This window comes from Ornithodoros turicata, chromosome 5 (genome assembly GCF_037126465.1).
Source record: "Ornithodoros turicata isolate Travis chromosome 5, ASM3712646v1, whole genome shotgun sequence".
In the NCBI taxonomy this organism is placed as follows: Eukaryota; Metazoa; Arthropoda; class Arachnida; order Ixodida; family Argasidae; genus Ornithodoros; species Ornithodoros turicata.
The window spans coordinates 50,856,607-50,874,207 of NC_088205.1; the positions used below are offsets into that span (position 1 = coordinate 50,856,607).

A 17,601-nucleotide genomic window follows, 5' to 3' on the forward strand; every position below is an offset into this window, starting at 1 on the left:
TGTATTTGTAATGGCAACACAATTCACTTCCAATTTGCTGGCACAACTTGCACTAAGTGACAGACTATCTCGAACTTCATTCATATCACTTGAAAATTTTTTAGTGCAGCAAATCCAGAGCTCAGTAAGTGTCAATTACCGCGGTGACATATTATAGGAAAGGATTAGTCATGCGCACTTAAACATTACTGACCAGAATTACGCATGTTGTACCAGAAGACTTTTTGTAGAGTTTTCACATATTATACGCCACACGTACTGATAGTATGCAGCCTAAAATCAGTCATAGGGCAGTATCACAAGGACGCACTTACCTGTGTTCCCATCAACCCTAAAAAGACTTCGTTTGTTGCCGTTCACAATACTGTAGCGCACTTGCCCGAAGACGCCTGAATCAGGATCACTAGCGACGACAACCACAACGGGTGTAGAGACAACATCATGTTCACGTAAACTAACGTTATATTCCCGAGGGTAGAAGACAGGACGATTGTCGTTGACATCCAGGACGTGCACTTTAACCATAGCCACGGTGCTCAATCCACCTGAAAAGTAATCGTGAACGGATGCGTATTGTATAATGCAAGGGATGAGAAAGTTCGGCCTGCTGTATGTCTGTTAACTAACCACGGTCAGTAGCCGAAATTGGTATTTCGTAGGACCTCCGTCGTTCATAGTCCAGGGGAGCGGAGAGGCAGAGTTGGCCAGTGCTGGGGTTCACATCAAATGGGCCCATGAACGGCCTGCTCAGGTCAGAAGCCAGAGTGAAGTTCACCATCGCATTCACCCCGCAGTCTGGGTCAGTCGCAGACACCTGGACGCATGGAAAGAATGCAACGTTATCGTTTGTTCTAGAAATCACATGATTCTGTAATGGTATGGCTATTGAGCATGTCGGCTCGACACAATCGGCGTGCCAATACGAATGCGCCATGATTACCAGATGTCTTTCTATTAATCCATAGTAATTTTTTCAGTTCGCCCACTATTCAAAATCAAGCATAGAAACGAACGAAAGATAGAAGGGAACGAAAGAAGGGAACGAAAGACATTGATGATGCAAAGGAATGAAGGCTACAGAAGTCTTTCCAAACTTATTCACAGCACGCTCGCCAGAAACAGGTTGTCTAGTTCCGTTTTTCTGTCACGTTGCTGTATTGAAAAAAAATAAGAATAAACAAATAAATAAGAAAAGCATTCCTACTCGTACAGACTTCTTAACCAAGTGTAACGAGTTCACACACAGGAATCTCGAATCGCCAAACCTAACCGAGGCACTCTAGCTCCTACACGCTTCATCATTCCTAAATTCGAAGAAATTGTACTCCACAGCTAGATTTTACCAATACCACGTGCCCGTTGCCCTGACTTTGATTTGTTTCTCTATCGTCCATTTACTGCAGAGCGCTGTGTCTACTTCCTGGCGTCACCAAACGCTTCCTTTCATGCTATATGGTTATAGAGCAGTGCCGCAGAACTACTGGAACAAACCGCCACAAAAACCAAGAGTGCAGCAGCAGCATTCACTGCGAATTTGCGATGTATCCGGTGCCACGGTAACTCGTTCGTGATCCCTAGCTTCGCTAACCTCTCGTACAACCCATAATAAAGAAAGAAAGATCTGTTGTAGAAAACACGTAGTCGTTCAGGAATTTTGATGTGAAGCTCTTTGGCTCATGTTGGTTACGTAATCCACCTGTACATAAAAGTAAGTGATGTGTGGCTGCCATCCAGAGTTGAATAGGGTTCAATGGACCAATCCCAGCATACACCTGGCACTTGTCCATAGCGGACCCCTCCCCCCCCCCCCCCCCCCCCGTCGGAAAAATCCTAGATCCGCCCCTGGTGTCTGCGAACATAATGTGACCTGTAAACTAGAACAGGAGCTCGTTATATCCCACAAGTTTCTAACTCGGAGTACTTCGCACAAACTACTATATATATATGTATCGAAAACGGCAAAAGCACAATAAACATGCGTTACCGTTGGCGGCTTGTCCGGTCTATCCCCTCACGGTCGCGACAAAATACAGAAACCGGGCTGTATTACGCGGTATGCCGACCTCCTTTACTGTTGAAAGAATAAGCGCAATGGGGTGCTTCTGTAGCGCCAGAAATGTACCTTTTCTAGGGTCTTTATTAAAGGTACTGTAAAGCAGCAGGCATACAATTTTATACTGCTGGCTCATTTGACAGCCTGGGTGCTCAGTATACAAACGCCACAAATTTCGTTCAAATCCACCTCGTAGTTTATTAGAAAATTCAGATTTAATATTACGGGCAACCCTGTGTCTAAGACCCGACACGAATTCCGCAGTTCCCTTTTGTAGGGCGGCGAACATAAACACGCCAATAACAATGGGAGTGTACAGCGGCATCTGTGGACCGCTACCATCACCACGTCGGCTTGCCTGACGTGGTGCATTTTTGCGTCGGTGACTCTCACGGTGTTTCTGTTCAGTTTGTTACTCATTTCCACGATGTACCAATGTTCTTGTATTTTGAGATAATACATATCAGGAACTACCTCGTTTGAACAAACTTGTCAAAGAAAGTTCATGAAGCCGGCTACTTAGCCCATGACTTAGCCGATACAGGGTTGGGGACATATAACACTGTTGCTCGACGAATAGGCGATTGTTTCCCACCAGGCGCCGCCCCTCGTCATTTCACAGCAATTCCAGTCGTGATTAAAAAATATTTAGAGCTTTCTGTCGCACATAAAATTTGCAGTGTGGATTTCTTTCGGAATAAGCTTTTAAATGCCGCTGCTAATATTAACAGCTTGCCTGCTGCTTCACAGTACCTTTAACAGTTCAACATGCGGTCTCTCTCAATACGCACCGAGGCCACTGATCTACTGTTTGTAATGAAGCTTGAACTGTAGTCTCAATAAAGGTGGGTATAGGCTAGAGCATATTGTGTCCGCCTTGCGCACGTCGAAGCTTGTCATCCACTGCGAAGTATTATGGAGCTATCGCGGATGACAACAAAAGTCTCCATTGTGGCCGCAAAATTTCCCCACCCTTGATGCGTACCAAGAGTAGACTGTGACGACCGAACAGGGCCGGACAGGTTGGCCACGCCTCCCCCTAGAATGACCATCCGCCGACAAGGCGAACATTTGTATTCCGGAACTGACAGAGCGCACACAGCTGAAAGAAATGGAACCTAGTTCTGGGTGAAATATTACGCAGCCGCCAAACCCACGCAGCGCAAGCGAAACGAGGGAGAAGCAAATGACTCTGTTTTTGACAGCATCCCCAGGGCGCTGTCCCAAAGGGTCATCAACGAAACTGTGCACGGGCTCTGTTACACATAGTTCGTCTACAGCGCGTGTCTGAGGAGATCTACCTCGACAGAAAGGTTACAGTAGACCCAGTACTTGAATACAGGGCGAATCGAGACTCGACTTTGTTTTCTTTTTTGCGGGGGGGGGGGGGGGGGACGGTTTCTTTGTCGAAGCGCGTAGCGGGGGAGGCGAGGGGGGCAACCTAATTTTAACTTCATGATTTGAGGGGGGCGATGGCACCCCCCCCCCTCCCCCGACAAAGGCCGGCTCTAGCATCTGATATTTGACACGTGATATTTGAAGTCGAAATTTGCTTACTCATTCATTGTTTATCGCATTGTATGGATACGATGTATATGGGCAAAGTTATTAGATCAGGAATATAAAAGAAAACTGGTATCGAAACGTTAGTCCTGGCGGAAAATAAAAGAGCTGCGAGCTCGAATACAAATACAGTGCGTTTGTTGACGCCATTTCTATTACAATTAAAGCTTCTTCACAACGCAATTATGTTACTGGTCTGATCAACTGATGTGGAGATCGTGGTAGCCATACAACTCAGTTGCCAACTCACAGAACGAAAATAGGAAATGCTTCCTCCCTGTAACATCGTAAACGCACTGGAGCCTACGATCTATTCTAGATTAGTAACTGTTCTGAGGCTGGAACCCACAAACTGGGAAACACGACAGAAACCTCATGGTGTCTATAAGAACATGCAGGATTGAAATGTGGCAGTCGTCGAAAAAGCCAGACAGCGGCGAGAATCGAACCCGCACATTTTGGTTGCCGCCAACCATTACGCTATACACTGCATGGCACTTCTTACCGACGACTTGCCAAAGGGCATCATTCGACGAACAGGACACTCACTTACTCTCTTCTCTCCCTCTCTTTCACACACACATTCTCTCCTACATGTTTTTTCTCTCTCTCACACACGCACACACACACAACTGTCTCATCCTGCGTTGTATGTATGTGTGTATGTATGAGAAAACTGTTGGAGAGAACGTGAAGAGAGTGTGCATGTGTGTCATGTTCGTTGAGTGGTGCCTGGCAAGTCGTCGGTATAAGCCGTACCAGTGTAGTGTACAGACACTTGACCGCAAATTAAGAGAGACGGGGCTCGGTTCCTGCCGCTGTCTGGCTTTTTGGACGACTGTCACATTTAAAGCAACAACTACTTTGTTTGGACGATGATGATCGGAGAGTTTCATCACCAGTGGCGATACTCTACCCCATTGCTGGCGGTAATGCTGTAAATGCCACATTTCAATATCTCATAGACACAGCTAACAGGTGGGTCCCGTACTGTACGATATAACTGCTGAATAGCTAGGGCTGTGGGCTCTTTCGAGATACTTCCCACATAACGAAAAATATAGTTAGGCTTCCCTGCTGACGAGGTGAGGGATCACAAAGAGCAACGTCTTCTATCACTCAACTACCCGAGAAAGCAGGTAGCGTAGTGATACCCTATATGGGATCCTAAAAGTGTACGCTTTCACATCTGTTCGCCACAAATTTACCTATACGCAGTGCTGCAAAGAAATAATGTAAACTGCCACTACCGCCCCACAGACCCGAAATACTATAAAGGGTTATCTCCCTTTTACTTTTTTTCGCCGACATCAACTGTAAAAGGCTCGCAATAAGGAGCGCAAAAATCGCCACTGGTCCACATGTCGATGCGGTCCTCTGTCAAGTACGCATATAACTGATTTGGGCAATATCTACCGCGATATGTCGATGCAAATTATGCTCGTGTATAGTCCAAGACGGGTTCAATACGTGATGCTCCAACCTGACCCGCAGTCCATGTCGGTTTGATCAAGAGGAATAGGCAGCTCATCAGCATTAAGAAATTCGCGCGTGTGTTACAGATATTATTACTGTCCGAGATGTCATCGGAATCGGTGTAACACACCGTACGTAAATTATCCTACCTAAGCAAAATATCAGCAAGCTACAGCAAGGTATCCAGACCGCATCGGCTCTTGTCGTTCCTGGTTTCAGTCTTATATAATGAAATATGATATTTCGTTGTATGAATGATGTCAGGCTGAGGAACACCCTAAAGGAGGAACTCTAGCTCAGTCAGATTCCAAAAAGGTGAAAAGCTGATTCCAACGTTCTGACGGACATGGGAGGAATACGGCAACAAAGTAGACGAGGGTCTACTTTGTTGCCGAGGGAGAGGGGCCTTTGTTGTCTACGAGGGAGACGTTCTTGCTCCTGTTATTTCTTCAACGAAATGACATTAAGTGCTGGCCGTATTTCAGTTGCATTTCGTTTCGGCAGCACGAACTGAAACGCGCGAGACAGCTCCATTTAACGTTTAATTCAACTAGGAACATTTAAGCCGTTTAACGTTTTACTTGAGACGCATGATTTTTAAATGTTTGTCTCGTCGCGCGTCAAATCTCCCACACGTGGCTGCGAGGTAGGCGATGGTACATAACCGAGCTTTTTGCCCGGTATGCGTCGCAGTTAGATGGTGGTGGTGATGTTGTAGATTGTCATTGTAATCAGCTTGCCGTTGCTGGCCTCGCAGCTGTATGGGCATCGTCACGACTTCACCAGGTTTATGAGGTGATGATGATAAATGAAGATGATGGTGCGAAGTGAGCGTGACAGTAAGAATTAGCGCAGCAACCGAAGGCAGATCAACCTCGGCCTAGCGCTTACACAACTTTCTTGACGTTTGGTCCATTCAAAAATACGATAAACAAACAAACAAAAAGAAGAAATTAAAAAGAAAGTATCGCGAATACAAAGATAAAGTAAATGACACTAATTCGCTATATAAGTGGTCGATGTACTTTATACCGCAATACTATTCGAACTCGATGTCAGACATCACTGTGGGAAATTAGCACTTACTTACACAACGTATAGCCAATATTTAATGCTGCTGTGTCAATCAGTAACACGAGGGGAGCAAAAGAGGCTGTTATGCCGAGGCAGTTCGTGAGACGCTACCGATTTTCTTATTTCCTTTCAAATTCGTGGTGGCGGAGAATTTCTCGTGGGCCATGCGATATCAAGAAGCATGCAGGTGTAGCAGGGGTAGCAGACATCTCCTCCCTTTTAATTGGGTAACGATTCCGGCCCCCGTACGCGGTTTGCCTGGCGAAACTGGTTTCGCCGAGCAGAGGCCAGTCACGATTCACCCAGCGTGTTCTGCCTGATTTGCAGGACGGAGATAATACTGCGTAGTCCAACCTGCCTATGCATTCCACGTTGTATGCACAATAACCGTCCAGGCCTGTTGCCACTGCTGTTGTGGCATAGTAAAAGGGGGATGTCTTATAAATCTAAGTTCGAAACGGGGACGAAGCGTAAAAATATAAACAGCATGGTAATCGACAGGATCCCCAGGTCCAAAGCACAAAAAATAAACATATATAAATATATCTACGTGTGTCGTCGTTGTGCTGGGTACCTTATAAAATTAGAATACACCTTACGTAGATGAAAAGCGGCCTTCGATACGCTTGTAACGTTGATATCTATCACGCAGGCTTTTTGAGGAATTGCTGCCTTCCCGTCAAGACGTGTCACTTCGCTGGAGGCGGATCCACACACAAAGGGGAAAGAGGAATTCCACAACGCGCAGACGGATTAGCCAGAAAGAGAAGAACAGAAACGAGCAAGCTTATGACGCAGATTCATAAGGATAAACAGTATGTTTTGTTTTTGTTCAGAGATGCAGTGTGTTGGGCTCAATAAAAGCTCAAGATCAGTCTGTGCGAAACGGGAAACATTCAATGAACCCTATTTAGAACGCAGTCAATTCCTTGGCTTTATGAACGGTGCCCTTCCTCGTTCCAAACTTCCATTTATGAATCCCTCGTTTTGTGGACGATTTTTCGAGGAACATTAGCCGTTCATAAATTGAGGGTTGACTGTACATGTGGATGTAAACCAACATACATGCAACCAAATTCCAAATCAAGAAAGGAAACGTTGAGAGTGAGTATAGTACCAACAGATGAAACAACATTGGACAAGTATTCAGAACTTTTCCTGACAGTCACAGAGAAGGATACGTGAGCGACAGGAAAGAAGGAAGTGCATGGGTTTTCCTTCACTCTCTCTACGTATACTCACGCAGGGGCTATCATCGGTTATTGCCAAGCACTCTCCCTGCCGGTGGGGCAGGCATGCATGCGAGTCGTGGTTTACTCCATCCATGTTCGTCCATCGAGCAAAAGTACACTTTCGAGTCAATGCTATCCAACTGCTTCGATGTCTTGAGGGGCCATGCTCGCGTTGTACAAGAGAACGCACGTACATGTTTTCATTCTCCTAATTCATATACATAGACGAAAACAGCGAATATTGCAGTTCCTCATATAACCCTTCCTGAGTGTTCGCGTTGTAATAGGACTGAAGAGGATTAGAGGACGCGTCTACACTGGCATATACAATTTACAAATTAAGCACGTAATTCGTTTTCGGAGCGTCGACACGGGAAAGAATTGATGGTGTGTACCGTATTTCCCGGTGTATAACGCCCACACCCACTCAGAAAATGAGCGGATTTTTGAAAATGTCCGATGCATAACGCGCATGGGGGTGAAGTTACCGGTGCTAATAGTGCACAGAGTCTGTAAACTCTACATAACCGTTAGCACTGACAGCAATCAAAGACCGTGTGTCGTGTGTACTTTTTATTACGTCAATGCGGACGTAACGTTTTCTCGAAGCATCCGATGTCCAATCCGTCAGAGTCAGTGTCGTCGTAGTCTTCGGTCGCCGCTCTCTGTCATTCCTTCTCAACAAGCTTCTGAAATGAGTTCAGGATCACTGACACCTGGAAGTCGTCCCCATAGGACATCCCTTGCTACCTCGGCATGCCCGTCGCGTGTCTCCGCTACTCCGTGCCCGCCGTCTGTCATTCTTTTTTTCTTCTTTATCATTTTTCCCGAACACTGAAATGAACGATCTACGCCTATGTCAAGCGACTGACCCACGGCCAGAGGGTGCAGGGCGTCTTCTTAGGAACGGTTGGTTGTGTAAAAGCCCCGCTGTATAAGAAGCACCCGTGCTCTGCGTGTTCTGGACACTTTTTACGGTGTATATCCGCGCGCGTTCTACGTCCGGAAATACGGTTTTACAACATTTTTAAAGACAACAAACAACTTTATTTTAGCGATGAATTGGGGAGTTTCATCGCCAGGGGGCGATGCTGGCATTACTGCGGTATACTGCATTAACGCGGCATTACTGGCGGTAATATGGTGAAATAGAACAATGAGTCGCCTCATTTTCATTATACTTCAATAAACCTCTGCTCGTACACTAGTATACTAGACGGTTCTCTAGTATACTTCGCAGACATCTATGTCCAAAACACTGGTGTTCAGAGCAGCCTTCACGGTTTTCCAGAAAGATTTGAAGCGGCGGATACTTTAGCACAGTTGCCTAGAATCCGCATTATTTTACACACGGTTTTCGGGTGTCCGCTTATTTTACTCACGACACCGCGCGGGCTACTCGTATTCCGGTGAAAATAAGGAACGGAAAATTTTGGAAGCACTAATTGGCACTAGGCATGATACTCACCATTAAAATGGTGCATGCACGCGTATCACAATAAACCAAATTCATGAAAAGAGAGGTTAAAAATATACATAAGTGTCTGGGTGTGATGAGTGTCCACACGAACTGTTACACCTTGTTTGAGTATGCGTGCTTTGAATGGGCACTAAAACCTGTGTGAGACCAGTCGTCACAGAAAAAAAATGAAAAACCTGATCGCAGTATAGAAAATACTCAGCCTTTGGAAAGAGACCGCAGACCTAATGCCGCAGGCACAGAACCGTTAAACCACACCAGAATGTGACTGAACCCTGTGTAGCAAGTTACAGGCAAAGTGAGTTAACTTACAGTAACGATTATTGGTTGTCGAAAGTATTGAGGTACAGTAGTTAACTACTCTGAAAGTATTCAATTACGGTAACTTAATTTCTCGTAATTACTTTGCAGCTCTAATCACGATAGGCATCCAGTTAGGTGGTGGTGGTGATGATGCAACTGCTTGCCGTAGTCGGTCACGCTTATGCGGGCAACGTCACGACAATCGTAGGGGGAGGGTGGGGGACAGTTCGTCCTGGCCCGACTTCACATTGTACTTACAGCTGTGAGGCGGCCGCCGTCTCGTGCTTATACGAGAACCAATGGAAATTGCCGAGGCTCCTTCAATGGCGTGAAGGGTCGACGCCGAAGTTTGTTCGAGGGTCTGGTCTCTCCAGGTACGGCGGCGTTGAAGCATTTTTTTTCCTCCGAACTCTGGCGTGCAGTACAATGCGTAACGAACCACACATATCAATGTCCTCTTTAACAGAAAGGATGGTACTGATGTTGTCGAAAAAAAAAAAAAAAAAAAAGAGAGAAGAGAGAACAGAAAGCAATGACTTGAGTAGTGCAACATTCGTCCGTTTTCGGGGCTTCCCTTCACGAGCTCTGCGTCTTATCGAGGGAAATTAAACCCGCATTCTCCGTTCCCCCCGCGTCGTGAGAGGAAACAATATTTCATACCCGCCATCACGAACACACGGTGCTTGGTTCCGTTCACCCTTGCCTTCTGGGCTTTCCTAAACAGGGCAGCCTTCTGCATTGTGCGTGCTTCCTAGAACTCCTCGTCACATAAGGTGCGTAAATTCCTCCACTTTGTGCCAGAAGAACGAGCGCATAAAACTCGATTTTGCCGTTGGAAAATGCTGCTTCGACGGAAGGCCGAAAAAGTATGCATTGGAATTATATGAAAGATGTACTTTTCACGAATTGCAGTAACGTCTGTGACTGGGGCAGTACATGCATGTTCCTTACTGGTGTCGCGGTGACGCTGCTCCACAAGGCAAGCTGTTGATAACTATACCTGTGCGTCATTCCAACCAACACGAAAGGTTCAGACGAATTTTGCCTCGAAAGTGCCATGGAAGTTTGTGGGAAGTGCAACGTAGGCGTTTAACGTGTCCCTTATGTACACGTTCCGGTGGTGACAACCAGGGTTGCTAACTTTGGCGCTCCTAGATGGAGCTCGCTTCGGCTCGTTTGCCTATCTCAACTTTCTTGTCCTTGTAGCTAATACATATTTCGGTTGGTTACTTGGCCACTTTTTGGCTACCTTTACTTAAACAAGTCCGGTATGCCTGCTTGGGAAGTTCTTCAGGAAATCCTGAATTTCTTGGTTATCAAAAGCATCCTGTGTTTGACGAAGCAACGACGTTGAGAGATGTATTCAGCTTTAAATGTCACAAAAGACAAAAGCGAAGCTGAGAAACACAATGAGAACTGATCATTTGATTTTGCAAGCGAAGTTCGGTCTTACTGCTACACGTTTGAGCTGCAAGTTGAGGTGCTCGCTCGATGACAAAATATTCGAGAACACGTCCAGAGACGTACGAAATATTTCCTTTGTAGTCAATGTCACTGGTCTGTGCGTGGCAAGTACATGTTCTGGTGGTGGTGCTGCTTCTGAAAGAGCTCGCCGTTGTTTGTTTGTTTGTTTTTATATGAGGTGAAGAGAGGTTGGCCATACTCAGCAGGCCTGCAGGAGCCACGTCAGGACTAACGCTCCGGGGGAATATGTGCGTCCTCTGCCGACTTCTATGGGAAATGGGCCGGCATATGTCTGACAACGTCTGAGGAAAATCGAGGAAATACCCCAGACAGCACAGACGGCACCGGGATTCGAACCCGTGTACTTCCCAGTCTCGACGTGATATGGAACATGTTCTAGTGCTCCTGAAAGAGCTAGAGAGTTATTCAGTCGGTAGGAACTGTTCTACGTTGTACTCTTGTATTATGGTTGTACGCGCACCCGATTGGAAGGGTGAGGGAGGAAGATGTCAGAACGAGAAGGAAGCTAAATAAAAGCAGTTTTCTTACAATTGTGACGCATTTTGGTGTGTTTTTTATTTGTACCTTTCACTTGTACTTGTTCCTGTGTTATGTAGTGTTTCTGCACCAAAACATTCTGTTCGTGACCTGATTGCTACAGTTTGTTACGCATGGCTACTTTTGGCTGTTTTTCGGCGCCGAGAAGGTTATATTTCGAGTCACCGAGTTGGCAACCCTCATGACAACGAGCAATGTCACCTTCTCTCTCGAATAACGAAAACTAACGTTATGGTCTGGAAGAAAGACTTTCGTCAAACGTTGTGAACCTTAGGACACGAGCAAAGTAGCCAGACTGTGATGGCTCACGTACTGACTTTGCTGGATGTGGATGAGTATTCATGGCAAGGTACAACCGCGGTTTTCAGCTATCGTACTTCTTACTCCCGTCACCATCACTCACCATATAGGGTGTTTTCCCATAACGTGAAAAGAACGCGTTTGGCCGCCATGGTGGTGGTCACTTTTTCGGCGCGCGGCTGTCGAGATTATCTAGCATTTGCTCGAAAACGACGCCTTGAATGGTGTTTTGCAATCCGGTCACGTCCGTACCCTTCTTTTATCCTGAAGACACTTCGTCATTGTCGTTCTTACATTTTCTTTTATGAAAACTATGGTTGTCGCATTGAAAAATAACCCAGTTTGTCATCTTTCAATGCCGCTAGCACGAAAAGTAACCACCAGTGGGAGGAGCTTACGAGTATGCCACGTTATTGCCACGTCACAATGTGACGTAGGTGAAAGCTCCCTATACCTTGTCGCACTCGTCCTAGGTCTGCCAGAAATATTTGAAAGATAAGGTCTGAATTCACAAAAGACCCTGTTTCCTTCATACGCGAGGACTATAGTGTTGCTCTTCATAGTGCATTCAAATCCGTGAATCACGGGAGTTGCAAATCGAAATCGGTACTCACAAACGCGCACCACCACCACTACGGACACAGCGCTACTTGTCCCGACACACTCCCACGACATAGTCAAGCCTGAAGTACTGCATGCCAAGGCAGCGCAGACTCACAACACCTTCGTGTCGTCGCAGCTACGCGACACCTCTTAAAATGCGCTGACGTCCTCAAAGCTCTCAAAGAAAGCGGAGGTCGGGTTACCGTTCCAAGGGGGTCTTTGGGCATTCCTTCGACCCCTTGTCAGCACCAACACAATAAGGGGGCCAACAGCTAAGCAGACATGATATATGTGAGAAGCCTTCAGCAATAGCAGGTTCATCTGTCCATTATGACACCATCTGTATAGCTGTACAGCCCATTTTTAGAGATGTTGAACGAGAAGCGAAAGAAAAATCGAGGGAACATTATTTGTGAGATTTCAAATGGCTGTTTCGTCTGTCACATTGTTTGTTGGTAACGCAATTAACTCAATTGCTTTGTTAAGGTCTCCATAAGGTACCCACGAAAAACTGCAACCGGGAGCAATACAAGAGCAACCGGGCAAACAACCAGTGATATTCCTAGGATTTTCGTCTCGGGGGAGGGGGGAGCCGTAGGGGGGGGGGGGCACTCATAGTTACAGCTTTTATGTCCTTTTTGGCCTTTCTGGCAGGTAATTTTTTGGGGTGTCGCAAGATTTTGGGGGGTGTCTTAGGGAGTGGGGAATGCTGGGAAAATCCCTACAAGCAACAGCTCTGTGAGAAAAACACACATTTGCATTTCTATAGTGAAACATCAGCCACAACAGTCAGGCTTATTCTTTAAAAGTCTAGCTTTTTCCAATAGTTCGAGATCCATAAGAAAACCTGCGGAACCTATACTTTTAACATTTTTCACTCAGCCAACCGGTGAGTGACCTGTACGTTCATGTCGAAGGTACGCGCATCCTATAGAAGACTCGATCCACGGACACCTGCACATAAATCGCTGGTTGCCAACGTGACACGTCCACAAGGGCAAAACCAAACTGGAATTCGAATCCTATTCTTCCTGGATGGCGGGCAGCCCGTTGATACAGCCCTTGCCTGTCAGGCGAACCGGCTCTCTGAAAGGGAAACTGCTGCAGCCGTTGACACAACCAGTGTCGTGATTGCTTTCGGCGAATGCAAATAAATATATCAATCTGACGACGAGTCACCTACTACACGGGGTTCACGCTTCATCATGTAGTCTGCGAATATCCTTTTCGTTGCTTCCAGAAATCAGAAAATGCAAGCCCAGTCGCCAAGAGTCACGCTTCAAGACCCTGTGTTTCAACAAACGGCAAAAGAAAGTACAAAGTGCTGTTGCGCATGATTGAGAAGAACCTTGAGAAGGTGCTGTCCCGGCGATGTGGCAAAAAGAGCGACGGAACCTGTCAGACAGAGTTCAGAAGGTGCCGCCCAGTGTTTTCCAGGGGCCATCTCAGATGGCAGCACCGCGGAGTTGTTTCTTTCTTTTCAAGATCCCATTAGGATATTCTTTCTTTTGTGTCTCTGCGTGTTTTATAAAGGGGGACGCTCATAATAGGTGTAATCGCGCTGTGATGATCTTTTGTGTTGGGCACATTCCATCGGCAGTGCTGCAACAAGTATAATGGGTAATGCGGAATTGCTTTCTCGGAGAGCATGGATCGCTCCTTTGTTGGATATCAGGTATATTCCATGAAGATTCGCTTCACTGTACTTGGCCAACCAATAATCCCTTTTCAACTTGCGGGGGGTCCTGCTGGCGATGCCTTCCTCAGTAACAAATCGTGCCCCCAATGAAGTTATGGGTCCATTTATCGTGCTCGGTGCAACAACACATCCATTCTCGAGGATTGCTAGAAATTCTGTAACGCGTGACGAATGTTCACTATAGTGTGTTCATACCGACACATAACACACAAATATGCGGGAAGTTGAAAGAAGAGCAATGGTATAGAGGAGACCGCTGTAGGTTATAGAAAGAGCCCCTCACAGGTCATGTAAACAGAAAGAATTTTAGTTATACGCAGGATACAAAAAGGGATTCACACCTGGGGCTTCGAGAGATTCACCATCCTGTGGAAATCGTGAGCATGTCGACACTACGTCAGTGGATTTCACGTAAACTGAAGATTGTAGCGAGGAGGGATATATTTATTAGGAGACAAAAGAAAATGCTTGCTATTCCGCAATTAAATAATTAGAAAAAGAAAAGAAAGGCCAAAGAAGGGTGAGAGAGAGGACAACAAAAACAAATAAATAAATAGAAATAAAAGAAAGAACAGATGAGAGTAATATGCATGAGGGTGAGATGTGAGGGATCTAACGAGGAAACACTTGGATAACAAAAGTGCAGAAAACATTAAGTCCAGGACCTGGTTTTCTTTGACGGCATAATTAAATTCATTAGTAAGGCGTCTCTAGATGACGAAAACTGAACGGGAAGTATCTCGGCGACAGCAAATGTGCGTCGTACTCATTCGGCACGAAACTGTGGTATTGCTTAACCCTGAACGAATCTCTTGGAAACAGAAGCACAGAAACGTGTGTCATAAAAAGTTTTTTCTTTTCACGCGCAAGGCGTCACCCCATATTCCAGCATACTCGTACCACGTTGAGCTACGGTGGTCTTGAGATCCTGCATTTTGGGGTACGTGATGCACTCGTCCAAATCAATGAAACGTTTTGGATAATCCATGCGCGTCAACAAATCAAGCGAGTCATCAGAACTTATACCACAGAAGGATCACCGATCACTTGAAAACAGAAACACTGAAGTGTGCGTCATAAAAAACAAGTATTTTCTTGACGCGCGTTTCTGTGCTTCTATCTTCGTAAAGACAAGGTAGCGTAGACGCAGGCAAGCTGGTGGATCATATACATGATGAGTAAGAGCCTGAGCTTGGGCAACGAAGAAGCACGACACACAGGCGAGAGCTCACCTCAGCTCTCACCACAGGAGAGCTCTCACCTTGAAAGCTCACCTCTGCTCGTAAATTCGGCGTTTCGTATCCGTCCCATTTGGGGGATTTAGCGATGCTGAAAACGACAATGAAAACGGGTACTACAAGTTGACTCTCCAATGCTGTAATTTGATACTTTGTCATGTATATGCTGCATCTGTCCGCGCTTATATACGACGTCCTGTCGCCTCGCTTAGCTATGGTCATGTGGCCCGGCCTATGCCATGCTGTATTCGGTTACCCAAGAGGAACAATTTCGCACTTTTTCTCGACGCAGTGCATGCCCCCTGTTCTCTGACGGGAGAATATGGGTATCAACTATCAAGTCACAAGTGGGACATGAGAGGTCTCCGGTGTCGCTAGCAATATGAATGGCGTTATCCACATGATTATACCTCCGTGTACTCGTGATCTTTGCCAATTGCAAAAAAAAGGATGAAGGGTGGAAGTTACGTCACTGCAGCGGAAGCAGGGAGAGCAGCATTTTTTGCGCGCATAAATCATGAACAGTCCATTTGGTATACCGTCTTATCTTATTTTAGCGCCTCGGACAGTTCCCGCGACACATTTCTCACGTAATACGTTTAATTGAACGTAAATATAATAGAGCGGCGTACTAATATTATATTTACGTTCAATGACCTAGGTGGATTGGTTTTATCAGCGCACAAGTTGTCCCCGAAATCTGTGCGACATTTTACACAGATACCAAAACATATCGGGACTATACGACACCTTGTCGTACCACTCCCACCTGTCCCGCACGCCTTGACCACATCCTCATTGTCTGCTCGGACGGCGATCACGACATGTATGACGTCCGGCATTCTGCTACTCTATTCAGGCACATCACTCACTTGATGCCTTCTGCGAGACTTTGCAAAAACGTACAAGATGCCAACTGTTCATCAATGGCTGTGAGGGCATGCCTTCGTGACTGTCGTACCATGGTTGGCTGACTTTGGACTTGACTGCATCATTCGAGGATAAAAGAAAGGCGCGAAGGCCTCCGGGGTTGGCAACTTTCTTGTAATGACACTTTCCAACAGAGCGTCTCGCGTGAACTTCCCGTGACTAATGTTGGTTCATCTCCGGTTGCCGAAGAAGAGGGAGAAACGGTTACGTCCGCAAGATTACCAACAGACGGCGGGCCGGGTGAAATCGACCGAAACTGTGTTTCAGATCACTGAGACCGTGAGGTATCTGGAACCAGTTGGAACCTCGTACCAGGAAACTAAGGATAAGTGCTGCATAGTAAATTCGGTCATGGTGTTGTTCCTGCTAACCGCTGCCATGGTATCCAACCGTTCTCTGTGTGTGCGTCTTCAGACTCTTAACGTCGTTCATATGAGTTCTTTAGCGCCGGAGTTGCCAGGAATCATTGAAAAATAAATACTTCAATCACAAAAGGATTATGCAAGCGACCTGGTGTAACCATGACGCAGGCAGCATACCCCAGAGTTTGGGATCCTGTAACTAACTAGTTATCTAGTTGTTATCTAGACGCTCTTCGGCGGAATTCCTAGCGGTACAACTCACCTGGAAACCGGCATCTATGTTGGTCTGATAGCTTTCTTTTTATATGTATATACGAGGGGTGTTCAAGTCAAACCGGGACTTTCTGTCTCCTGAGTATACAAATGGCTCGCGCTACTTGTTTTTCGTCATTTTCACACGCAACAGGCCTCCGTGTTCACCACGTGGTGGTCCAAAGTTTGTGCAAAACAGAAGACACGTGCTGGACAGGATGGCCGACAACGAGGTGAGCGCGCACATCGAACAGCGAATTGTCATGAAGTTTCTCATGAATTAAGGCGTAAAGTCATCTGAAATTTACAGAAGACTTCAGGCTCAGTATGGCCACGATACACTTAGCCGCAGCAAAGCGTTCGAGTGGTGCAAACGGTTCCGAGACGGCCGTACATCAGTGCAGGACGATCCCGGCCGGGGCGGCTCAGAGCCCAGAGGAGTTCATGAGAAAATCCAACTTGTGGAGCACCTGATCCTCAAGGACCGACGGATAACATGTCTCGAACTGACTCGAAAGACGGGCCTTTCTGTGGGAACGTTGAACACTATCATTCATGAACACCTCCAGTTTCGGAGAGTTAGTGCTCGTTTGGTCCCGAGGCAGCTCTCCGTGTTTGAATGGCAGAGACGACAGGAAATTTCCCAAGAGATAAGGCACCGTTTCAACACTGAAGGACAGCCGTTCCTTGATCGGATCATCACGTGCGATGAAACGTGGGTGCACCATTTCACTCCTGAGCCTAAACGTGCATCAAAACAGTGGAAGAATCCGGGCTCGCCAGCTCCCAAGAAGTTCCGAAGCACCCCGTCTGCGGGTAGGGTCATGGCCACGGTTTTCTGGGACAAGGCTGGCGTTGATCATGTTGATTTTCTGCGCAGTGGTACCACCATCAATAGTGCATATTACTGTCAGGTTCTCAGGGATGTGCATAAGGCGCTGAAGCAAAAGCGGCCGGGCCTCATCACCAAAGGAGTCCTCCTCCTACAGGACAATGCACGCCCGCATACCGCGC

The 17,601-nt window shown here is 46.4% G+C and overlaps 1 protein-coding gene across 1 annotated transcript in view; it reads right to left on the reverse strand.

Moving 5' to 3' along the window:
• LOC135394459 (protein dachsous-like) overlaps positions 1-17,601 on the reverse strand; it is a 208,683-nt gene that overhangs the window by 28,775 nt on the left and 162,307 nt on the right. The window contains exons 3-4 of the mRNA XM_064625196.1: positions 628-814; positions 315-545 (exon numbers count right to left, since the gene is read on the reverse strand). Coding sequence (XP_064481266.1) covers positions 315-545; positions 628-814 — 418 coding nt within the window. The remainder of the gene's footprint in view (positions 1-314; positions 546-627; positions 815-17,601) is intronic.